We start from the raw sequence: 26,505 nt of genomic DNA, 5'->3' as shown, positions 1-26,505 counted from the left end.
TCTCAGCAGATATGTGCCATCTATCTCTCTCTCTCTCTATATATATATATCATTTCTCTCTAGCTATCTCTCTATCTGTCACTATCCTTCTCCATCTCAAACTACGTGGCCACACTGGTTACTGTGGTCACAGGATGCTCCTAAAGGTTTCTGTGTGTGCTGATTTCAGACCTACAGTACACAGTTCAGTCCTATAGTACACTACATGTACACTACGAGTGAGTGAGTGAGTGAGTGAGTAAATGAAGATACTTTGGTGATGTAACCCCACTACAATCCAGGGACCAGATCTAAGGACCCCTGCTCATCCTCATGACAAAATGTCTGTCACCTGTCATTACCACACCATAAAACACTGCTAAAATGAACAGGATGTCACAGAGTCCTGCTAACTGGAGAGGTTCCTTCTGATTGGGAGCACTGTTCCCTCTCACTGGGTCATGTGATAGAAACACACACAACCACGCACACACCCTAATGAGCCCCCTGACAGTCGGGGGAACGTTGAGTGGCCATTAATACTGGTACAGTACAGGCAAGTGTGTGTGACACAATGAAACAGTTATGTAATCCAGGTGTGTGTGTGTTTTCCCCCTCCCATCTCTTTGTCCACAGCCCAAATCGAAGTTATACCGTGCAAAATCTGTGGAGACAAATCATCAGGAATCCACTATGGAGTCATCACGTGTGAGGGCTGCAAAGTGAGTTCTCCACACAGCTCTGTTGTTCCCTCTGTCTGACTCTATCCCCATCATTCTCCTGTCATTCCTGTTTCATATCTTCATTTCTATTCCAGCATCTGCGTTCTACACTCTGTCAACTCTTTTCTATTCTATTATTTTCCAAATCATAGACTGACCGTTAACTGACTGTTGTGGTTGTCCTGTAGGGGTTCTTCAGACGAAGTCAGCAGAACAACGCTGCATACTCATGCCCTCGCCAGAGGAACTGTCTGATCGACAGGACCAACCGAAACCGCTGCCAGCACTGCCGTTTACAGAAGTGTCTTGCACTCGGAATGTCCAGAGATGGTGAGACTGCTTACACACACGCACACACACACACACACACACACACACACACACACACACACACACACACACACACACACACACACACACACACACACACACACACACACACACACACACACACACACACACACACACACACACACACACACACACACACACACCTACTTAAGATTGTCACCTACTCCCGAGTGGTGCAGTGGTCTAAGGCAGTGCTAGCTGTGCCACTAGAGATTCTGGGTTCGAGTCCAGGCTCTGTCGCAGCCGGCCACGACCGGGAGACCCATGGGGCGGTGCACTATTGGCCCAGCGTCATCCGGGTTAGGGGAGGGTTTGGCCGGCAGGGATGTCCTTGTCCCATCGTACTCTAGCGACTCCTGTTGTAGGCCTGGCGCAGTGCACACTGACACCGTCGCCAGGTGTAGGGTGTTTCATCTGACACATTGGTGCGGCTGGCTTCCGGGTTAAGAGGGCATTGTGTCAAGAAGCAGTGCAGCTTGGTTGGGGTGTGTTTCGGAGGACGCACGGCTCTCGACCTTCCTGAGTCCGTATGGGAGTTGCAGCGATGAGACAAGACTGTAACTACAAATTGGATACCAAATTAGGGCGAAAAAGGGGTAAAAAAAACGGGTTTTTTTTAAATAAAGTTTGTCACCAACACAATGTCTAAAGCCCAGGTGAAGCTGAGAGAAAATAAACACAATGTGACTAATAAACAACCTCTCCCTCTCCCTCTCTGTGCGTAGCGGTGAAGTTTGGCCGCATGTCCAAGAAGCAGCGTGACAGCCTGTACGCCGAGGTACAGAAGCACCAGCAGCGGATCCTGAATGAGCGGCAGCAGCAGACGTGTGAGGCAGAGGCCCTGGCGCGTGTCTACTCCTCCAGCCTGACCAACGGCCTCAGCACCCTCAACCACGAGATCGGAGGCACTTACGCCAACGGCCACGTCATCGAGCTCCCCAAGGGCCAGGTGAACGGTGGTGCCACGGGTGGCTACTACCATGGTATGGACTCCACCCAGCCCTCCCCGGACCAGTCAGGCCTGGACTTGGCGGGCATTAAGCACATCAAGCAGGAGCCGGTGTACGACCTGACCCCTGTGGCTAACCTGTTCAACTATAGCACCTACCAGGACAGTCAGCTGGCGCACAACAATGTCAGCATGGGAGAGCTAGGTAACTAAGGGTTACGGTTAAGTTCATTCAAAGATATCAAATTTGGCCGTCAGTGCCCCCTCGAAAACATGCATGATGCCGTCTCTGAGTGAGTGTTGCATAGTGCAGGAAGATACCAGGCCTTAATTGATGATTTGAATAGGAGGGTGTCATGGTGAGGCTAAAGGAGTGTGAGTCAGTGTGATAAGCTGTGTGTGGGACAGGAGATCAAACAGGCTTAGGGAGAGAGGGAGGAAGAGAGAGAGAGAGAGAGAAAGAAAGAGAGAGAGAGGGAGGGAAGAAGAGAGAGAGAGAGAAAGAGAGGGAGGGAGGAAGAGAGAGAGAAAGAGAGCGAGAGAGAGCTGTCCATGCGTCATATTTAAGCTTAGCCCATCAATGCAAGAAACCCCCATTGAGAGTGTGGCCTGCCTTAATGTGTGGCCTGCCTTACTAAGGCTATAATGTCAATTTAGTGGAACACAGTTTTACTAGTGCATTCCATATTTGTCACACATCTACTGGGATGGAGGTTTACAATACATTCCCTGATTCTTGTAAACATCGGTTCTGCTGTTTTCTATACCCCGTTTCAATTAGCGCCAACATTCAAAAAAAAAAAAAAACATTTCTACAATACAGATTAAAATGATGCTACATAAAAAGTAACCTCGTCTCAAAGCCTGGTGGACGAGACCACATACAAAGTTGCGTGAAGACTGAAACTTTGGGAGGTTGAACACTAAACTTCACTAAACTTATGATCGGTTCATCAGTTTCACGCTCCCATAGACAATGAATGATAAGCTACCATTTTGCTCAAATTTGTGTGTGACTGTCTCTTCTCTGTCCTCTCCCTCCATAGATCGTATCGCCCAGAACATTATAAAGTCTCACCTGGAGACCTGTCAATATACAGCAGATGAGCTGCAGCAGCTGGCCTGGCAAACACACTCCTACGATGACATCAAGATGTACCAGAGCAAAGTGAGTGTGTGACCAGTGTGTGTCTGTGTGTTCCTTGTGACCAGTGTGTGTTCGTGTGTGTTCCTTGTGACCAGCTGACTTTGCACTGCTCACTTAGCTACAACCTCTGAGCACCCCCCTCCCCTATATCCAACTCCATTGTCATCCAATGCCTCTTTTCTCCGCTATACACCCTCCAACTCCATTGTCATCCAATGTTTCTTTCCTCCCCTATACACCCCCTCCAACTCCATCGTCATCGAATGTCTCTTTCCTCCCCTATACACACCCTCCAACTCCATCGTCATCGAATGTCTCTTTCCTCCCCTATACACCCCCCAACTCCATCGTCACTATTTAAATGTCTCTTTCCTCTCCTTTATTCACTATTTAAATGTCTCTTTCCTCCCCTATATCCACTATTTAAATGTCTCTTTCCTCCCCTATATCCACTATTTAAATGTCTCTTTCCTCCCCTATATCCACTATTTAAATGTCTCTTTCCTCTCCTATATTCACTATTTAAATGTCTCTTTCCTCTCCTATATTCACTATTTAAATGTCTCTTTCCTCTCCTATATTCACTATTTAAATGTCTCTTTCCTCTCCTATATTCACTATTTAAATGTCTCTTTCCTCCCCTATTATCACTATTTAAATCTCTTTTTTTTAGTATCTCACCTCCCACTTTTTCTCTTTTCTTTCTCTGCTCGTTTCTCCTTCTTCTGTTTCTCTCTCTTGCTCCTCCTCTCTGCCTGTGTGTGTGTGTCTATGTAACAGAGCAGTAGTTCCTTTACCACTGTGACCTCTCTCATTCCTCTGTGTCTAATGGATTATGGGTCATTACAGAAGAACCCTTTGAAATAATCTCCATGGAGATTCATCCTACAGCTAGAAACTATAGAACAAAGACAACTTGCTGATATTGTACTTTGGATGTTCCGAGTAGCGATGGAGCTGACTATTTTACAAGTATTAATTTGATAAAAATTCCAGTCTTTGTAGTGTACTTCATTGAACAGCACAAAGGGGTGACCCAAATACAACTCTTCTGCATGTCTTGTTGTGTGCACAGTCCTGTGGCATAAACATGTGGGTGAAATACTGTTTGTATTTACACAAGTGTTATAGTAGTGTTTCAAAGTTGTGTTTATGATATGTATACAGCTGTCATGACACACATGTTGATTTGTCTGTGGAGATGTCCCTACCTCCTTACTTCATTTGCACACACTGTATACATATTTTTCTATTGTGTTATCGACTGTATGTTTGTTTATTCCATGTGTAACTCTGTGTTGTTGTTTTTGTCGCACTGCTTTGCTTTATCTTGGCCAGGTCACAGTTGTAAATGAGAACTTGTTCTCAACTTTTTATTTATTTTTTTATTTTACCTTTATTTAACCAGGTAGGCAAGTTGAGAACAAGTTCTCATTTACAACTGCGACCTGGCCAAGATAAAGCAAAGCAGTTCGACAGATACAACGACACAGAGTTACACATGGAGTAAAACAAACATACAGTCAATAATACAGTATAAACAAGTCTATATACAATGTGAGCAAATGAGGTGAGAAGGGAGGTAAAGGCAAAAAAGGCCATGGTGGCAAAGTAAATACAATATAGCAAGTCAAACACTGGAATGGTAGTTTTGCAATGGAAGAATGTGCAAAGTAGAAATAAAAATAATGGGGTGCAAAGGAGCAAAATAAATAAATTAATTAAAAATTAAATACAGTTGGGAAAGAGGTAGTTGTTTGGGCTAAATTATAGGTGGGCTATGTACAGGTGCAGTAATCTGTGAGCTGCTCTGACAGTTGGTGCTTAAAGCTAGTGAGGGAGATAAGTGTTTCCAGTTTCAGAGTTTTTGTAGTTCGTTCCAGTCATTGGCAGCAGAGAACTGGAAGGAGAGGCGGCCAAAGAAAGAATTGGTTTTGGGGGTGACTAGAGAGATATACCTGCTGGAGCGTGTGCTACAGGTGGGAGATGCTATGGTGACCAGCGAGCTGAGATAAGGGGGGACTTTACCTAGCAGGGTCTTGTAGATGACATGGAGCCAGTGGGTTTGGCGACGAGTATGAAGCGAGGGCCAGCCAACGAGAGCGTACAGGTCGCAATGGTGGGTAGTATATGGGGCTTTGGTGACAAAACGGATTGCACTGTGATAGACTGCATCCAATTTGTTGAGTCGGGTATTGGAGGCTATTTTGTTAATGACATCGCCAAAGTCGAGGATTGGTAGGATGGTCAGTTTTACAAGGGTATGTTTGGCAGCATGAGTGAAGGATGCTTTGTTGCGAAATAGGAAGCCAATTCTAGATTTAACTTTGGATTGGAGATGTTTGATATGGGTCTGGAAGGAGAGTTTACAGTCTAACCAGACACCTAAGTATTTGTAGTTGTCCACGTATTCTAAGTCAGAGCCGTCCAGAGTAGTGATGTTGGACAGGCGGGTAGGTGCAGGTAGCGATCTGTTGAAGAGCATGCATTTAGTTTTACTTGTATTTAAGAGCAATTGGAGGCCACGGAAGGAGAGTTGTATGGCATTGAAGCTTGCCTGGAGGGTTGTTAACACAGTGTCCAAAGAAGGGCCGGAAGTATACAGAATGGTGTCGTCTGCGTAGAGGTGGATCAGAGACTCACCAGCAGCAAGAGCGACCACATTGATGTATACAGAGAAGAGAGTCGGTCCAAGAATTGAACCCTGTGGCACCCCCATAGAGACTGCCAGAGGTCCGGACAGCAGACCCTCCGATTTGACACACTGAACTCTATCAGAGAAGTAGTTGGTGAACCACTGGCTTACCTGGTTAAATAAAGGTGAAATAAAAATAAAAACATAGCAAAGTGTGTGTTTCTTTGCAGACGCGAGACGTGCTGTGGCAGCAGTGTGCCATCCAGATCACCCATTCCATCCAGTATGTGGTGGAGTTTGCCAAGCGCATCTCAGGCTTCATGGAGCTTTGCCAGAATGACCAGATCCTCCTGCTCAAGTCAGGTGACCTCACCCTGCTTGCCCATTGGAAACAAGTCTCCTGGTTGAAACAGCGTTGTTTACACCTCCTTTCAACAAAAACATACAACAAATGGTGACAAGACAATATTGTATCAATGTGGGAAAAGGTATTAGATTTGCAAAAAGACTAACATCTTTCTTTGTCTCTCTCTAGGTTGTCTGGAGGTGGTCCTGGTTAGAATGTGTCGGGCATTTAACCCACTCAACAACACAGTACTGTTTGAGGGGAAGTACGGGGGCATGCAGATGTTCAAAGCACTAGGTAAGGCACTGCTGCTAGTGATACTGTACCGCCTCCATCTACGGCCATCTAAGTAGCATGATGTACTACAGTACTCATAATGCTCTGGACAAGATATTGGGTAGTCTCTGACCTGACCCTGAACTATGATTTTTTACATATTACATTCATAGAAGTAACAGAATTGCATACATAACTGTAGTAGGATGGGAAAACACTTCAGTGAATAGTTTGTATGAGTGTTTCTCTGTTCACTGTATTCATATTTTTCACGAGACTACAGTATAACTATGAGACTACAGTATAACTATGAGACTACAGTATAACTGAGACTACAGTATAACTATGAGACTACAGTATAACTACGAGACTACAGCATAACCATGAGACTACAGCATAACTACGAGACTACAGTATAACCATGAGACTACAGCATAACTATGAGACTACAGCATAACTATGAGACTACAGTATAACTATGAGACTACAATATAACTATGAGACTACAACATATAGTGGGGCAAAAAAGTATTTAGTCAGCCACCAATTGTGCAAGTTCTCCCACTTAAAAAGATGAGAGAGGCCTGCAATGTTCATCATAGGTACACTTCAACTATGACAGACAAAATGAGAATAAAAATTCCAGAAAATCACATTGTAGGATTTTTAATGAATCTATTTGCAGATTATGGTGGAAAATAAGTATTTGGTCAATAACAAAAGCTTATCTCAATACTTTGTTATATACCCTTTGTTGGCAATGACAGAGGTCAAACGTTTTCTGTAAGTCTTCACAAGGTTTTCACACACTGTTGCTGGTATTTTGGCCCATTCCTCCATGCAGATGTCCTCTAGAGCAGTGATGTTTTGGGGCTGTTGCTGTGCAACACGGATTTTCAACTCCCTCCAAAGATTTTCTATAGGGTTGAGATCTGGAGACTGGCTAGGCTACTCCAGGACCTTGAAATGCTTCTTACGAAGCCACTCCTTCATTGCCCGGGCGGTGTGTTTGGGATCATTGTCATGCTGAAAGACCCAGCCACGTTTCATCTTCAATGCCCTTGCTGATGGAAGGAGGTTTTCACTCAAAATCTCACGATACATGGCCCCATTCATTCTTTCCTTTACACGGCTCAGTCGTCCTGGTCCCTTTGCAGAAAAACAGCCCCAAAGCATGATGTTTCCACCCCCATGCTTCACAGTAGGTATGGTGTTCTTTGGATGCAACTCAGCATTCTTTGTCCTCCAAACACGACGAGTTGAGTTTTTACCAAAAGTTCTATTTTGGTTTCATCTGACCATATGACATTCTCCCAATCTTCATCTGGATCATCCAAATGCTCTCTAGCAAACTTCAGACGGGCCTGGACATGTACTGGCTTAAGCAGGGGGACACGTCTGGCACTGCCGGATTTGAGTCCCTGGCGGCGTAGTGTGTTACTGATGGTAGGCTTTGTTACTTTGGTCCCAGCTCTCTGCGGGTCTTTCACTAGGTCCCCCTGTGTGGTTTTGGGATTTTTGCTCACCGTTCTTGTGATCATTTTGACCCCACGGGTGAGATCTTGCGTGGAGCCCCAGATCGAGGGAGATTATCAGTGGTCTTGTATGTCTTCCATTTCCTAATAATTGCTCCCACAGTTGATTTCTTCAAACCAAGCTGCTTACCTATTGCAGATTCAGTCTTCCCAGCCTGGTGCAGGTCTACAATTTTGTTTCTGGTGTCCTTTGACAGCTCTTTGGTCTTGGCCATAGTGGAGTTTGGAGTGTGACTGTTTGAGGTTGTGGACAGGTGACTTTTATACTGATAACAAGTTCAAACAGGTGCCATTAATACAGGTAACGAGTGGAGGACAGAGGAGCCTCTTAAAGAAGAGGTTACAGGTCTGTGAGAGCCAGAAATCTTGCTTGTTTGTAGGTGACCAAATACTTATTTTCCACCATAATTTGCAAATTAATTAATAAAAAATCCTACAATGTGATTTTCTGGATTTTATTTTCTCATTTTGTCTGTCATAATTGAAGTGTACCTATGATGAAAATTACAGGCCTCTCTCATATTTTTAAGTGGGAGAACTTGCACAATTGGTGGCTGACTAAATACTTTTTTGCCCCACTGTAACTATGAGACTACAGTATAACTATGAGACTACCGCATAACTATGAGACTACAGCATAACTATGAGACTACAGCATAACTATGAGACTACAGCATGTTATTCTATATTGACCGCCTCGTTATTAACTCTCACAGGTTGTGACGACTTGGTCAGCGCTGTGTTTGACTTTGCCAAGAGTCTGTGCTCTCTGCAGCTCACTGAGGAGGAGATCGCTCTGTTCTCTGCAGCAGTGCTCATCTCCACAGGTTAGTACAGACTACTCACAGCCAGTTACCTTCTGCTGCCACCTACAGGCAGACCTTACTGAGGCACTGCCTGGTAGGAGAATGCTGCTGTCAACACAGTGATTGACATGTGCTGCATTCGTGAAGCTGTCTTTATTATAAGTAAGACAGACACAGTGACTGACGTGATGTTGGTGTGTGTTCCTCTGTCAGACCGTCCATGGCTGATGGAACCCAGGAAGGTGCAAAAGCTCCAGGAGAAGATCTACTTTGCACTGCAGCACATCATGCAGAAGAACCACATGGACGAGGACGCGCTGGCTAAGGTAGGGCGCATCACCGCGGAGCATCACCGCGCCTCATACAGTACAGTAGTTGTGGGGCTTCACATTGGCATCAAAGGGGTTCACACCTAGACACTGTTCGATGGCAGTGTGTTTCAAACAACCCTTTTCACTTTAGCTGCAATTTTCATGTAGACTGAGACTTTAGTTAGGTTATGATCTGGATTTCTTGACCCATCACCCTTGACCTCTGACCCCTCTGTGTCCTCTGTAGCTGATTGGTCGGATACCCATGCTGTCGGCCGTGTGTACTCTCCACACCGAGGAGCTGCAGGCCTTCCAGCAGCTTCACCCTGAGACGGTGAACGTGCTCTTCCCCCCGCTCTACAAGGAGCTGTTCAATCCCGACCCCAATGCAGCGATCACCATGCCCAAGTGACTTCCTATGGTCCAACCCCAGAGAGTGGACCACAACGTGACCGCGGACGCATCATTAACGCAACGGCAAAGCAGCCCGGACCCCAGGCCCGAACCATCCAGACACTTACAGCCGCAAACACTAGGAATGTCCAGCACTTATCCAACCCTATTCACCGATACAGTCTAAAGAATGTATATAACGCACCCATGACCACGGGGCTCTTCAGAACTGACCAGAAATGTACAGACTTTAACTAGCTAATTTAAGCTGTCTTTTAACTGGGTAAGTTCATTTGTTTATTTTAGTTGTTTTTTTTTACATGAAATTGTGATATTGAAGATGGGGGAGGGATTCGTGTGATTCAGAAAAGGTATTGTAGATATTATGTAGTGAAGAACGGATTCCAGTATTACATCTTCTGTTAATATTTTAGTCTTCATTTAAAACTGTAGCAGCCCTATGTGGCTGATATCTTGTCTGTTTTGTTATTTAATATTTTCATGTGTACAGAATTTGTAAAGTTAAAAAGAGACTTGTTAAAGAATATTGGGGTAAACCTGGGAGGTCATTTTGGTATGTCGAGAAAGCCTTGTCTGGGCTCTGTTGATACGTGAAGAGGGTATTGCATCTTTCAGTTCGGAACTATCAAACTGTAAAAGAAGGATTTAAACAATTATGGCTACTTTTCAAGGTGAAGATATGTATATAAATATTATATTTTGCGTGAAAAAAAAGATTTTGTCAGACTGCCATCCTGTCAATAATTTTTTGTCGCTGCAATAACTCTGTCCATCGAAGTTGGACTGCTATTGAACAATCAGATCAAATGACAGATTATTAGGAGTACCTCTCCCCCCCAGCCCCCCTAAACCCACCACCGCCTCTTACCACACCACCCACCCCCACCTCTTACCACTCCACCCACCCCCACCTCTTACCACACCACCCACCCCCACCTCTTACCATACCACCCACCCACACCTCTTACCACACCACCCACCCCCACCTCTTACCACTCCACCCACCCCCACCTCTTACCATACCACCCACCCACACCACCTCTTACCACACTACCACCACCACCTCTTACCACACCACCCACCCCCACCTCTTACCACACCACCCACCCCCACCTCTTACCACACCACCCACCCCCACCTCTTACCACACCACCCACCCCCACCTCTTACCACACCACCCACCCCCACCTCTTACCACACCACCCACCCCCACCTCTTACCACACCACCCACCCCCACCTCTTACCACACCACCCACCCCCACCTCTTACCACACCACCCACCCCCACCTCTTACCACACCACCCACCCCCACCTCTTACCACACCACCCACCCCCACCTCTTACCACACCACCCACCCCCACCTCTTACCACACCACCCACCCCCACCTCTTACCACACCACCCACCCCCACCTCTTACCACACTACCACCACCACCTCTTACCACACCACCCACCCCCACCTCTTACCACACCACCCACCCCCACCTCTTACCACACCACCCACCCCCACCTCTTACCACACCACCCACCCCCACCTCTTACCATACCACCCACCCACACCTCTTACCACACCACCCACCCCCACCTCTTACCACTCCACCCACCCCCACCTCTTACCATACCACCCACCCACACCACCTCTTACCACACTACCACCACCACCTCTTACCACACCACCCACCCCCACCTCTTACCACACCACCCACCCCCACCTCTTACCATACCACCCACCCACACCTCTTACCACACCACCCACCCCCACCTCTTACCACTCCACCCACCCCCACCTCTTACCATACCACCCACCCACACCACCTCTTACCACACTACCACCACCACCTCTTACCACACCACCCACCCCCACCTCTTACCACTCCACCCACCCCCCCACCTCTTACCATACCACCCACCCACACCACCTCTTACCACACTACCACCACCACCTCTTACCACACCACCCACCCCCACCTCTTACCACACCACCCACCCCCACCTCTTACCATACCACCCACCCACACCTCTTACCACACTACCACCCCCACCTCTTACCACTCCACCCACCCCCACCTCTTACCATACCACCCACCCACACCACCTCTTACCACACTACCACCACCACCTCTTACCACACCACCCACCCCCACCTCTTACCATACCACCCACCCACACCACCTCTTACCACACCACCCACCCACCACCTCTTACCACACTACCACCACCACCTCTTACCACACCACCCACCCCTTACCACACCACCCACCTAGCTAAAACTAGTGTGTTGGTCTTAGTGTCTTTTCATGAGGGCATACAATACCTAGTCAGTGAATAAGAAACCAAGTCACTTCATGAACCTGTTCCTCCCCCCAGTCACATTTTGCACAATCTACACCCATGCTAATCACTGGGCTGCTTAAATAAAGAACTCTCACTCTCTCGATATAAATTAAGTTTCACACTGCTTTACCCTTATTCTTTTATTTCTCTCCTCAGCCTCATCATTTTAGAATGGTTAAGCACAGGGGGTAGTCATGATTAGCTAAAGTGGATATGCCAATGTCAATTTTTTTGTTTAACTCGGCAAGTCAGTTAAGAACAAATTCGTATTTACAATGACGGCCTACCCTGGCCAAACCCTAACCCGGACGATGCTGGGCCAATTGTGCGCCGCCCTATAGGACTCCCAATCACGGCCGGTTGTGATACAGCCTGGAATCGAACCAAATCAAATCAAATTGTATTTGTCACAGGCGCCGAATACAACAGGTACCCCCAACCTTACAGTGAAATGCTTACTTACAAGCCCTTAACCAACAATGCAGTTTTAAGAAAATACCCAAAAAATGTCATTAAGAAAAACAAATAATTAAAGACCAGCAGAGAATAACAATAGCGGGGCTATATACAGGGGGTACCGGTACAGAGTCAATGTGGAGGCTATATACAGGGGGTACCGGAACAGAGTCAATGTGGAGGCTATATACAGGGGGTACCGGTACAGAGTCAATGTGGAGGCTATATACAGGGGGTACAGAGTCAATGTGGAGGCTATATACAGGGGGTACCGGTACAGAGTCAATGTGGAGGCTATAAACAGGGGGTATGGTACAGAGGGGAGGCTATATACAGGGGTACAGAGTCAATGTGTCAATGTGGAGGCTATATACAGGGGGTACCGGTACAGAGTCAATGTGGAGGCTATATACAGGGGGTACCGGTACAGAGTCAATGTGGAGGCTATATACAGGGGGTACCGGTACAGAGTCAATGTGTCAATGTAGAGGCTATATACAGGGGGTACCAGTACAGAGTCAATGTGGAGGCTATACTAGGGTGGCTGGAGTCTTTGACCATTTTTAGGGCCTTCCTCTGACACCACCTGGTATAGAGGTCCTGGATGGCAGGAAGCTTGGCCCTGGTGATGTACTGGGCCGTACGCACTACCCTCTGTAGTGCCTTGCGGACGGAGGCCGAGCAGTTGCCATACCAGGCAGTGATGCAACCCGTCAGGATGCTCTCGATGGTGCAGCTGTAAAATCTTTTGAGGATTGTAGGGTCTGTAAGGCACTGAGATGCAGTGCCTTAGACCGCTGCACCACTCTACTGACATAATTCAGACGTTTCATCTTTCAGATTAAAATTGACACTTGAAACCTATTCCACATTACAGAGTTCTCTCTGGGCCTGTAGTTCTTGCATTGCTTATTATAGAACACTTTTCCAGATCTTAAAAAAACAGGGTAATATATATTTTTCACTGAAAAATGTGCAACTTAATACCAAACTATGATAGACAATCACTTCCATTTTGAAGATCTTCAAGGATTCCCTTACACGTTATAATGGACACGTTTCCGTGTTTCGCAGTGGCCAAATCCCTTTAGTGGAGATTAGATGCTAGCCAGTGCCAGAACAACATAACCTGTAACATTTTCCTTGACTTCCTTTTATCTCTTTCCCAAACCCTTCCCATATGCTGTGAACACTATCATCCTCCATATACACAGAGGATGAGCTTCTCCTAGTCATAGTGCCCCCCCCCCATACCATACCCTGCCCACTCCTCCGCCAAAAAAGGAGGGTGAAGTTAGAGGTCAGTGGCTTGTTAAAGACAATCACTCGTGTCTCGATGCACTACACAGCATCTCTCTCAGGGAGCAACTCTTTTTCTATCTTTGCATAAAAAGAGTTTGAATATTTTTGAAAATGTAAGCGTTTTTTGGATATATAAATACGCTGGTGGCTCCCAGCGAAGGAAGCTACCCAGACAAGGCTTTGGGGGGGATGTGTGTGTGTGTGTGTCTGCGTGTGAATGATCTGTGTGTGGGGATAAATTCACTGTCCGGATGCATTTTGAGTCCATATAATGGGGAGAGCCTATTCTACAAAAGTCCCAGAAAATCATGTTCCTGCAATCATAAACCCACCCCGGTTCAAGATGTACTGGTTGTTTTACAATGAAGGAAGATCATAACTAAGCTGGCGTCCACCCATTCCATGCCTTTAGGACAGTGAATTCAACCCAACTCCGTTTTTATTTTCCCCTGCAAGACTGTGAATCAGGGGTTTAGGGTGGGGTTGGTAATCTGAGTGACAAATAAACACTGTAAGGTACTGTAGCAATAATAACTGGAAAGCATTTACTACTGTCATGTTTGCATTGTACAATTATTTTCATTTTATTACTATTATTATTGTTGTTATTGCTATTATTACTACTATAATACTATTAGTCTATTGTTGTTCTGTTATCTTTGCATGCTGTTTCATGGCAATGAAACATTGGGGCTTTTAGGTTTTCTCATGCGATGCTGTGGGTCAGGGGTCGGGGATATTTTTTATTCTGAATGTTATGGAGTATTGTGTTCAGCGTGAGGGACTGAATGCATCATGCACCTTTTACTCCATCAACAGAGACACCACAGAGCACAGGCAAAAGGTGGTCCTTACCCTAACGAGACCACAAAGTGCACTGACATTTTATAGACTTGGTCAAAAACATTTCATATACTTAGTCAAAAACACCTCCTTAGAGAACCTGTGTGTGTGTGTGTGTGGGTGCGTGCGTGCATGTGTGGAGTGAGAGGCTGAAAGAGAGTGAATGAACAAAGAGCAGGTTTTTACTCTATTGCGCTTTGTAAACGTTCTTAAATGCATTATACATGCGTGCAACTGGAGTAGTGTTAAACATGTTTTATTTATTCACTAGAATGTCCTTGCGTCCCATGATGAGAAAGTAAAGTACAGTAAGTGCAGCAACTGTGACCAAAACCCTTAAAAAAGGTACTTGGGGTACAAACACTTTTTTAAACGGACTAACTAAAACAACAAAAAATAAACGTTTTTTCAAGTGCCATAGTTAGAGAGGAGGTTGCTGGATTAGTGAAATGGGAAATAGTTTCTTTACTGTGTGAGTTTACTTGAGAACCAATCAAAAAGGGGAATTTTGAGGCAAGTGTGTATTTGATTACATTGAATTGTTTGTTTGTATGTTTGCATTTTTCACTTCGTGAGTCGGATCGAACATCGGAACTTTGACACGGCTTTATGTCCCCGAAGCTCACATGTAGACCTGTGTGTGTGTGTGTGTGTGCGTGTGTGTGTGTGTGTGCGTCTGTGTGCGTGTGTGTGTGTGTGTGTGTGCATCTGTGTGCGTGTGCGTGTGTGTCATAAATGAAGAGCTTTGATGATCCAGTTGTGTCAATGTTCTGAGTTGTCCTGAGGTATCTCAGTGTCTCCTCCTTCGAGATGTAAATAAACAAGTCAAGGTCTGAAGTGAGTTTTGTTAAATTCTATATTTTATCGCTTTTGTAGACATTTCTTTGTGGGAAGAAAAATAAAGGGCATTTTATGGATGTATTTCTGGCTCGTTCTTTTTCCATTGTACTGCGCACGCACACACACACACAAGCACACACACGCACACAAGCACACACACGCGCATTTATTTAGAGTTTTTGTGGACAAACAAACTGCCATTTTAAGGGTTAGATACTCTTCAGAACTGCTCTTTAAGTGAAGGACTATAGCAACAACAACAAAAAAGATGCACTATCCATTGTGATGATTTGAATCATCTGAGTCTGAGCAGTGTGAATTCCAACCATCTTGTATTAGCGTTCTCATTCTGAATTTAAGCCATAACATAAGCCATGCTTCAGTCCAGCTGTGTCGATGCTTAATTCTAGTTTTGTAATCACTTGTAACATAATCAGCATAACAATATATTTGAGTATTGCTAAATACAAAAATATGATTTCACACATGCACAACAGTGTTTGAAAACAGGAAAATATATATTTGATGAAATTGAGAGGGGATGTTTTGCTGAAAAACAAATCCCAGATTGTAGTTTTGACTCTGATTAATAATTTGGTCTCAATAAAGTTTAGTTTAACATTCAGTTTTGAGCCCAGCCTGAAGAACATGGTCCATAACTCTGAAGATGGTCTCCTTTCAAGGGTTTCAACATGTCACTTAAATACAGCTTTTCCTTGCTATGCTTGTCGTTCAGCTTTTAGCTGTGAATGTGTATAAGATTAAATAAACCAAACTATGTTTGGTAAGAAAATTATGTCAAGAGTATAACACTTGAAATACCCTAATAGTCTGGGACCTTAAAAAAAAAAACATTTTGAAGCAGATATAAGCATGACATTTGGTACAACAATTCCTCAGGGGATCTGAAAACATCCCAGAAGGTCTGCCCGTTTGAAACTTAACTAGGAAGGTGAGTTATTGTGAACATTCAAAATGGCTGCCATAATAGCTGGTATTTCACCATAAAAACAGTTATGCAACAGATAAAAACATGATATCTGGTATAAACATTCCTCAGATGATATGAAAAGATCATAAAAGTGGTGCTCATTTCAAAATTAACCAGGAGTTCATTTAAACAGAACAGAGAACAAACAAATGATATCTTGGTGTATGGAAACACCTTCCTAGGATGCCCTCTGCATCATGTCTAATGATACATAACATTACAATAAGGCAAAGTGTTTGATTGATTAATAGGTTACCTGTGGCACAACAGACACTGCGGCCTCCCTCCACTATGCACTCCATAGGCGGAATGAATGCAAGACTACAGCATCTGGCTTGCTGCTGAGACTTCTGCAATGTAAACTGTTATCACAACAAAAGCCCTACCAGACATCTAACACAAGATTTAGTCCACATAAAGCTACACAATGTACACTATCCATTCAAACCAACCAAGTGAGTGCTTTCCTTCCTGGTAGAAGTTACCCTTGTACACCTCTGGATCCGCTTAGCTTCTCCAGAACCTAACCATAACCATTTGGGGAGGAAAACACAAAAGTGACATGAAATCAGTGTCTATGCTTTAAGGGCAACTTCATCCCACCTGAACCAGAGGTTAGGATGGCGTACTTCTGCTTCCGGATCAGAGGTTACATCCTAGTCATGATCAATCCACTCTCCTTTTCAAAAGGCCTGTGTTCTGTTTTCCCGTGGATGTCCGTGCTCCTCCTCAAATCTGACAACACAAACATCAATCAGCTACATGGCAGTTTATACAGTCATTACCACTAAAAAGAGGATTTGATCAGGCCAGAGAGGAAGTCCATGGATTTTTCATGAATAATTTGTTTTGATTTGATGGGAATCTTGGAGAGGATACAAGAAGAAGAAAAACAAACCACCTTTGAAAAGATCAAAACAAGAATGGCTGAATGTTTGCATGTTTGTTTGCTTGCTTGTTTGTTTTTGAGTGAATTTCCGAGGCGATGCTCCCTCTAGATGCTGGTATCATGCGTCTCGTGTCTACTCAGCGATTGCAATTAATATCTAATCAAAGCTAATTTCTCCACAGCACAAAGCCCTGTTTAATATGTAATCAAAGAGAGCTCAGCACACCGCACAAAGCAAGTCCCTCCCCCTGCCTCCAATGCTCTGTTGTCATTTAAATAAATGCTTCCCTTGGCCTAATTAGCCGGTTCTATCTTCATTTGAAGTTCTGGGCTTAATCTCAGGCCAGCGAACCTCCCGAGTGACGACATAAAGGTGACACACACACGTAAGAAGTCCACTCTCCAACTACACATGCCTAACAGACCACACATTCTCACACATTACAGGCTAGCATACACACACCCACAATCCTCTATAATCCCCCTATAAAAGTGGCGGTCTGAAGGGTTCCTTTCTCTCACCTGAGAGTCCGAGGTTCTCGCAGCAGGAGTTGCATGTGTGCTTGTTGACAAAGCTGTGGATGGCAGCGTCTCCCAGGTTAGAAGGACCAAACACCATGTCATCACTCAAGCTACAGGAAGGCAAGGGACAAAAGAGGGAAGGACAAAATAAACATATTTCAGGTCTTTAGACCTCAAAAGAATGGATGTCAAGATGACAATAAGTGTCAGTGTTACACACTGAACCTCCACTGTACGAGGCGAGTACCTTTTGTCTTCTGCTCGGATGACCGATGGGTCTGTAAGCTCCGATCCCACTCCTGTGAAAGATTTAGAAGGGGAAAGAGAGATTTCAGTTCAATGTAGTAGTTTACAGGACAAACCCTGTGAAGTGATGTCGTTGCAAAATAAATCTATCCATAGTCAGACTGACAGCTCAACAGAATGGGATGGACAGACAGACCCTGTAAGTCCAACACCAGCAGTTCCCTGCAGGAGTATTGGTAGGTCCAGTGGGAGAAGGCCAGGAGCATTTCCTCCATCCCACAGCAGGGGGCGATCTCCTCTCCTGTGTTATTATTGTACTTCCTGAAATCTCCCGTCATGTTCCTCTCGATGGTCAACCACTGGCCGTCTGAGTGCCAGTGAAGAAGAGACATGTCCAGGAACCTAGGAGGGAGACGCACATTCATAACACATGTAACACGCACACATACTGTAATTCCATAGATATACACATATCATATGTGCTTAACCTCTCTGGGATATGTGGGACGCGTCCCACCTGGCCAATTGCCAGGGAAAATGCAGAGCGCCAAATTACAATAAATTACAATAAAAATCAAACTTTCATTAAATCACACAGGTAAGATAGAAAATTAAAGCTACACTTGTTGTGAATCCAGCCAACGTGTCAGATTTCAAAAAGGCTATTCGGTGAAAGCAAATGATGCTATTATCTGAGGATAGCACCTCCGTAAACAAAGAGAGAAACCATATTTCAACCCTGCAGGCGTGACACAAAATGCAGAAATAAAAATATAATTCTTGCCTTACCTTTGACAAGCTTCTTTTTTTAGCGCTCCAATATGTGTCATAAACATCACAAATGGTCCTTTTGTTTGATTAATTCCGTCGATATATATCCAAAATGTCAATTTATTTGGCGCGTTTGATCCAGTAAAAAACACTGGTTCCAACTTGCGCAACGTGACTACAAAATATCTCAAAAGTTACCTGTAAACTTTGCCAAAACATTTCAAACTACTTCTGTATTTTATTTGTATTTTTTTATTTGACCCATTTTTCTCCCAAATTTCGTGGTATCCAATTGTTTTAGTAGCTACTATCTTGTCTCATCGCTACAACTCCCGTACGGGCTCGGGAGAGACGAAGGTTGAAAGCCATGCGTCCTCCAATACACAACCCAACCAAGCCGCACTGCTTCTTAACACAGCGCTCATCCAACCCGGAAGCCAGCCGCACCAATGTGTCGGAGGAAACACCATGCACCTGGCAACCTTGGTTAGCGTGCACTGCCCCGGCCCGCCACAGGAGTCGCTGGTGCACGATGAGACAAGGACATCCCTACCGGCCAAGCCCTCCCTAACCCGGACGACGCTAGGCCAATTGTGCGTCGCCCCATGGACCTCCCGGTCGCGGCCGGTTACGACAAAGCCTGGGCGCGAACCCAGAGTCTCTGATGGCACAGCTGGCGCTGCAGTACAGCGCCCTTAACCACTGCGCCACCCGGGAGGCCCCTTTAGGTATTTTTTAACCTAAATAATCGATTGAAGACGGGATGATCTGTGTTTAATACAGGAAGAAAAACTGTAGCTAGTTTTCTGGTCACGCACCTTTATCTAACAGTACACTTCAAGTGACCCTCGTTCAAGATGGCCGTACAGCTTCATTACACAAAGGAAAAACCTCAAGGAACTGCAAGAAGGTCCCTTAGAAATCTGGATTCCCAATGAAAACACATTGAAAAGAGAGTGACCTCAAAAACAAAATATCTGAATGGCCATCGGGGTTTCGCCTGCTGAATAAGTTCTGTTATACTCACAGACATGATTCAAACAGTTTTAGAAACTTCAGAGTGTTTTCTATCAAAATCTACTAATAATATGCATATCTTATCTTCTGGGGATGAGTAGCAGACAGTTGAGTTTGGGCATGCATTTCATCCGGAAGTGAAAATACTGCCCCCTGTCACCAAGAAGTTAACATAGTAAGGGGGAAACGAGGTGAGTTTACCCCTTACTATGTTAAACACTTTGAGTATCTCAGTTGGTAGAAAGACACTATATAATCCAATCCACTATTATTATTATTACATGTGCACACACACACACACACACACACACACACACACACACACACACACACACACAGGTGTACTAGTACTGAGTTCTAGAGTTGAGTACCAACCTTGGAGAATGAGGCATGTTTTCTGGTTTTACTTGGTTGAACACATGCATGAGTTTCTGAGCAGCTCTCTGTTGCTGTATCTCCTGTAAGGACAAAAACAGGAGGCCAGAATGATGCTATTAAGGGATGTAACAAATGCCAAGTAAAACATGAGGGTAAAAAAGAGGAGAGCGCATAACAAAAACAAGGTGATGTTCCGGCTTGTTGTGGAAAATTGATGTATATAAGTAGGGCCCAGAGTGTATGACCTGACCAGGAAAAGATCTGTCTTACAATAACCAGGGCCCAGAGTGTATGACCTGACCAGGAAAAGATCTCTTACAATAACCAGGGCCCAGAGTGTATGACCTGACCAGGAAAAGATCTGTCTTACAATAACCAGGGCCCAGAGTGTATGACCTGACCAGGAAAAGATCTGTCTTACAATAACCAGGGCCCAGAGTGTATGACCTGACCAGGAAAAGATCTCTTACAATAACCAGGGCCCAGTGTATGACCTGACCAGGAAAAGATCTCTTACAATAACCAGGGCCCAGAGTGTATGACCTGACCAGGAAAAGATCTGTCTTACAATAACCAGGGCCCAGAGTGTATGACCTGACCAGGAAAAGATCTCTTACAATAACCAGGGCCCAGAGTGTATGACCTGACCAGGAAAAGATCTCTTACAATAACCAGGGCCCAGAGTTTATGTTTAACGGGTCTTGTGGTCAGAAACTTCTGACCCTAAAAACAAACTATGATGTTATATACTGTATGTACATATATATGAAGTTTATACCCGCAGACAGAGTTGGAGGGTGGTGTCGCTGTGGAAGACCCTCTGCCAGGTGCAGACCACATCGGGCTGGATGGCTTTGACCACATACACGCAGCCCACCCTCAGGACATCCCTCTCGGCCCAGGTGCAAAGTACGAGCATGGCCCTGCGCAGCCCCCCATCTAGACAGCCCTCGCTGGACAGCGGCTGCAGCATCGCAGACAGCCCCTTGGTTGACCAGTAGGATATGGAGGACTCCGGGCCTGCAGCTTCCACCTCCTCCAGGGTGTAAACACTCACCTCCTCTCCCGCTGCCAGGGACCATGCAACCACGGGGAAGATGGGTATTAGGGAGGCACTGGCATGCTTTTGAATGCATCCAAAACAGAAACAATCCATTTCCACTAGCATTGCTACATTCTTTACAAATGCTAGTGAGATCATTATAGAAATGGCTTAAAAACCAGCTAACAAATTTAAGAACTGTTTGGAGAAACAACCACACCCTAGGGGAGTCTAAAATAATTGAAACGTCAAGAACTATCCCTTTAACATGATTGGCAAATGACTTACCCATTATGGACACAGGTGTGAAAGGTATGGTGTGAGCAAGCCTCATCAGGTTGTTCCTTTCCATGGCTAACACGACCACCACACATTTACAACACAACATACGATTAACATTTACATTTGAGTCATTTAGCAGGCGCTCTTATCTAGCTTCTTACAGTTTGTGCATTCATCTTAAAATAGCTAGGTGCGGCATCCACATATCACTGTCACAGTAAGTACATTTTATCTCAATAAAGTAGCTATCAGTAAAGTCAGAGTTAGTAAGGGAGGAGGGGGGGTTAAGTTGGGGTGTAAGTTCACGAAAGGCACAACACAGAGTAATACGATGTAACGCAACATAACCAGATAAAAACAGGTCCTATAATTTAGCTATCAGATCTACTTTTTTTGTGTATGATTTATGTGATTGTTGGGGAGCACCTGAGTAGTGTGGGTCCAGGTCTTCTGTGGATTGAAATGTAGAGGATTTTACTAACAGACAAACAAACACGGCGAAAACAACCATGACAGACCAAAACATGAACGATTATAGTTAACAATTCCTCTTTTGCTTAGGAAGGTAAATATTCTAGCGGAGGGGGAAGCTAAGAAAAATAAAGACAAGGAAAACTAATAGGTGTGATTTATTTTTCCTTTAAAAAAAATACAAGCCATTAATACAGACAATGAATCAGGTTGCCTACCTTCACGTGCGATCCCACTTTGCACTCTACAACAGAAGAACATACAGAGGTCACACAACTATCCCACACAACTATACACAACTTCAGTACTTCCATAGTGACCACTTTCTTCACAACTCTATCTAACCCTAACTCTAGCCCTAACATTAACCCTTATCCTAACCCTAACTCTAGCCCTAACATTAACCCTTATCCTAACCCTAAACTTAACCCTTACCCTAACCTTAGCCCTAACCCAAACCTTTATTCTAAACCTAACATTACCCCTAACCCAAACCTTTATTCTAAACCTAACTCTAGCCCTAATATGAACCCTTATCCTAACCCTAAACTTAACCCTTACCCTAACCTTAGCCCTAACCCAAACCTTTATTCTAAACCTAACTCTAGCCCTAACATGAACCCTTATCCTAACCCTAAACTTAACCCTTACCCTAACCTTAGCCCTAACCCAACCTTTATTCTAAACCTAACCTTAGCCCTAACCCAAACCTTTATTCTAAACCTAACCCTAACTGTAACCTTAGCAAGCAGTTGCTTATCAACGGATAGTTTGTTGATAGCATGACCATCTGTAGATCATCTATATGCAACTATATCAAAATAAAGTGTAACCATGTTTTCTTTCAAATACTAGCAGCTAGCCAATCACTAGCAGCGGTTGATTGAGCTTGCCTGGCGCAATGGAACCAAAGGCATGGTCCCAAAAAATGTTAATTCCGCCTATCCGGCACTCCAGGTAGGCCGAATCAAACGCTCAAAGTATTTTAAAGTTCAATAAAATTATTTGAACTCAGGTCTGACTCCATTTGGGCTTTTTACACTACTAAGCAGAACCAGGCTGAGACAAACTGAGTTGCATGGAGATGGCATAGTTACTGTATGCATCCACCCTAGTAGCTGGAAGCATGCTGAAAAGGATCATATGAAAAGGAAACATCCGAGCCAGCAGAGTTTGGTTCGGTTCAGCACATGTAAAAGGTTAAATGTGATCTCCAGGTACCGTCCCATGCAGACTTACAAGGACCTGCAGCTGACAGAGCAGGCCCAGCTGGTCCACACGGACTGACTGGAGTCCTGCTGGACAAGAGCAGGAATTACATAACAGTTATTGCATTGTATCAATAAATGGTTGTTTGCCATGTCATCGACTACACAGTGGGGCATCAGATTGATATGTCATACGATGTGGTGAGCTGATATGGTAAACATCTATCCAGACTGAGTTTTGGCAGGCAACAGAAATGTAGTCGGCTTGGAACATATCCATAGTCTTAGCTGAGCATCTTTAAACGCTCTTTAACCTATTATTACTCCATGGGTCAGCAGGCCAAATTTCACATATTTGTCCACTTTGGGGTGGCAAATTCTAATGATGATTTTCATTTTGATATACCCACAGTTTGGAGGTAGCTACATTAAATGCTATGACCCCTATCCGGTTAGTTGGGCCAACAGGATTGAGGGTATGAAATGTCATTTTGTATTATCTGGGAAGAATCTTCTGAAACTAAGGCAATTTCATATGTTATTAACTTCATAGTACAACACATTAATATGGAACAATAGGAATGGTAATGACATCCCTATAGGCCCACCTTTGGGGGGCAAAGGTCATACATAACTCTATTATCACATGGTACCCGATGATAACTCCACCAAATTTCACAAAGAACAACAACAAAAAAACATTGGAAAAGTTTTATACCTATTGTATACAAAGTCATCATATATTTAGTCTAGAATTGGTCCCAGCAGGCAGCAGCCTATTTTTAAGATGGCCACCATTCATTTCAATGAGGAGGAACTGCATTGATTTTGCATGGCCATAACTGAATAAATATTTGGTGTAATAAGACCAATAATGGCTTAAAATGTGTGTTATAACGAGGACAACATGTATGTATTTAGCTAAATATACCAGAATAGTGTTTGTAGAACAAAGAAGGTGGGCTATGCTTCATGATCAACAACTCTCAACTGTCGTAATGTAGATACTCTTTCGAAATTTTGTTCACTCGATCTGGAACACCTGTCGATTAAATGCCGACTCCACTACCTCCCAAGAGAATTCTCATCGGTTATCGTTATGGCGGTTTAGATTCCTCCCCAAGCCGTCTTTATTTTAGGCATGTACACAGAGTACAAAACATTAGGACCACCTTCCTAATATTGAATTGTACCCCCATTTACCCTCTGAATTTGTCAGGACATGGTCTCTACAAGGTGTCGAAAGCGTTCCACAGGGATGCTGGCCCATGTTGACTCCAATGCTTCCCACAGTTGTGTCAAGTCGGCTGGATGTCCTTTGGGCGGTGGACCATTCTCGAGACACACAGGGAACTGTTGAGCGTGAAAAACCCAGCAGCGTTGCAGTTCTTGACACAATCACATCGGTGCACCTGGCACCTACTACCATACCCTGTTCAAAGGCACTTCAATCTTTTGTCTTGCCAATTCACCCTCTGAACGGCACACAATCCATTTCTCAGTTGTCTCAAGGCTTAAAAATCGACACTGATTGAAGTGGATTTAACAAGTGACATCAATAAAGGATCATTGCTTTCATCTGGATTCACCTGGTTAGTCTGTTTCAAGTTGAAGTTTTAATGTCATATGCACAAGTACAGTGAAATGCCTTCCTTGCAAACTCAAAACCCAACAATGAAATAATTAATAGCAATGTAATATTAGAAAAAAACATATGAGAAAAATATGAAAAACAACAATTTAGAGAAGAAAGCATACTACATACAGGGTCAGTTCCAACACCATATTTGCATGTGTAGGGATACTGGAGCGATGGAGGTAGATATGTATAGGGGAAAGGGGACTAGGCAACAGAACAGAAGATAAACAGAGTAGCAGCAGCTTGTATGTGAGTGAGTGTGCGTGCGTGTGTATGTGTGGAGTCAGTATAAATGTATGTGCATATTATGTGTGAGTGAGCAGATGATGGAGTGAGTGTGTGAGTTTGTAGGGCCCAGCGATTAAGTAGGGCCCAGCAAGTGTGTAGGGCCCAGCGAGTGTTTAGGGCCCAGCGAGTGGGTAGGACCCAGCGAGTGTGTAGGGCCCTGTGCGTGTGTAGGGCCCTGCGAGTGTGTAGGGCCCAGCGAGTGTGTAGGGCCCAGCAAGTGTGTAGGGCCCAGTGAGTGTGCATAGAGACAGTGCAAAACTAAAAATATAAGGTCAATAAGGATACAAGGTTAACTCATACAGCCTGTGAAGCTATTTTGTTAGCTATTTATCAGTCTTATTGCTTGGGTACAGAAGCTGTTCAAGAGCCTGTTGGTGTCAGACTTGATAAACCGGTACCGCTTGTCGTGTGAAAGCAGAGAGAATAGTCTATGACTTGGGTGGTTGGAATCTTTAAAGATTTTCCGGGCCTTCCTCTCACACCGCCTGGTATAGATGTCATGGAAGGGACAGGTGTTCCTAATGTTTTGTGCACTCAGTGGTAATACCATTGACAGTTGTTACAAATAACCATCCCACAATAGGGAAGTGGTAGCTAAAGGTTCATGGACCCCCGACACACCTCCAACAGAACACCCCACCCACTTCAGCCCACTACCTCGGTGTGGTGGAGACACAAATGGCAAATAAACAACCAATTACACTAACAAACTATAAAAGAACATAAACAAGAAGATTTGAAAATAGAACTACAAAAATAATAATATTTTAATTGTTATATGACTGGAGATTCGGAGCACCTTTCCGTCGTCTATGAAATCAGGCCCATCCCTTGAAGTGTTATTTGGTCCCACTTATCAGTCAAATCTTGAGACCTCCCGCTTTCTTTTGCAATCAATCCTACTAGTGTATAATAGTGTTTGACTGTTATTTTTGAAATAATCCAATACTAACATTTGTTTTCTGAGTTTTAAAAATGAAAACCTTACCCATCAGAATCAAGATATTGTATATCGTGTTGCATCTGTAACTTAAGTGTACAAACCTCGTCCTTCTCTTCTGAGGAGGAGAAGCGAGAAGGATCGGAGGACCAAAACGCAGCGTGGTAAGTGTCCATAATGTTTATTTTAAAACATAAACTGAACACTACGAAATACAAAAACAATAAATGTGAAATGAACGAAACCGTCCCGTGTGGCGACAAACACTGACACGGAAGACAAACACCCACAACCCAAAACTGAAACCCAGGCTACCTAAGTATGATTCTCAATCAGAGACAACTAACGACACCTGCCTCTGATTGAGAACCATACTAGGCCGAACACAGAAACCAAACATAGAAAAACAAACATAGACTGCCCACCCCAACTCACGCCCTAACCATATAAACAAAGACAAAACAAAGGAACTAAGGTCAGAACGTGACATTAAGTCACCCAATATAACCTTTTGTGGAGATATAATAAAATTATGTAAAACAGAGTAACCACTCTTGTACTTTTGCCCAAAAG

General features: G+C 44.3%; 2 protein-coding genes across 9 annotated transcripts in view; one reads left to right on the top strand and one right to left on the bottom strand.

Moving 5' to 3' along the window:
• The window catches only part of LOC112248184 (nuclear receptor ROR-beta-like), a 31,169-nt gene extending 20,966 nt beyond the window's left edge, over nt 1-10,203 (top strand). For both annotated transcript variants that reach the window (XM_024417006.1, XM_024417005.2), the window contains exons 2-10: nt 616-701; nt 890-1,031; nt 1,778-2,206; nt 3,048-3,169; nt 6,014-6,146; nt 6,319-6,426; nt 8,657-8,767; nt 8,960-9,072; nt 9,305-10,203. In XM_024417006.1, the coding sequence (XP_024272774.1) occupies nt 616-701; nt 890-1,031; nt 1,778-2,206; nt 3,048-3,169; nt 6,014-6,146; nt 6,319-6,426; nt 8,657-8,767; nt 8,960-9,072; nt 9,305-9,469 (1,409 nt within the window). In that variant the 3' untranslated portion in view covers nt 9,470-10,203. The remainder of the gene's footprint in view (nt 1-615; nt 702-889; nt 1,032-1,777; nt 2,207-3,047; nt 3,170-6,013; nt 6,147-6,318; nt 6,427-8,656; nt 8,768-8,959; nt 9,073-9,304) is intronic.
• Nucleotides 10,204-15,246: 5,043 nt separating this feature from the next.
• The window catches only part of trpm6 (transient receptor potential cation channel, subfamily M, member 6), a 45,100-nt gene continuing 33,841 nt past the window's right edge, over nt 15,247-26,505 (bottom strand). For 4 of the 7 annotated variants that reach the window (XM_024416999.2, XM_024417004.2, XM_024417001.2 and 1 more), the window contains exons 30-39: nt 23,097-23,155; nt 22,076-22,101; nt 21,813-21,836; nt 21,393-21,458; nt 20,841-21,130; nt 20,060-20,142; nt 18,093-18,298; nt 17,898-17,949; nt 17,651-17,760; nt 15,247-16,974 (exon numbers count right to left, since the gene is read on the bottom strand). In XM_024416999.2, the coding sequence (XP_024272767.1) occupies nt 16,889-16,974; nt 17,651-17,760; nt 17,898-17,949; nt 18,093-18,298; nt 20,060-20,142; nt 20,841-21,130; nt 21,393-21,458; nt 21,813-21,836; nt 22,076-22,101; nt 23,097-23,155 (1,002 nt within the window). In that variant the 3' untranslated portion in view covers nt 15,247-16,888. The remainder of the gene's footprint in view (nt 16,975-17,650; nt 17,761-17,897; nt 17,950-18,092; nt 18,299-20,059; nt 20,143-20,840; nt 21,131-21,392; nt 21,459-21,812; nt 21,837-22,075; nt 22,102-23,096; nt 23,156-26,505) is intronic. The other 3 variants (XM_024417002.2, XM_024417000.2, XM_042320423.1) reach the window with 3 other exon arrangements.

Source organism: Oncorhynchus tshawytscha, linkage group LG04 (genome assembly GCF_018296145.1).
Source record: "Oncorhynchus tshawytscha isolate Ot180627B linkage group LG04, Otsh_v2.0, whole genome shotgun sequence".
NCBI classification, from domain to species: Eukaryota; Metazoa; Chordata; class Actinopteri; order Salmoniformes; family Salmonidae; genus Oncorhynchus; species Oncorhynchus tshawytscha.
The sequence above is the reverse complement of the archived record's forward strand: the minus strand, read 5'-3'. Positions and strand labels throughout refer to the sequence as shown.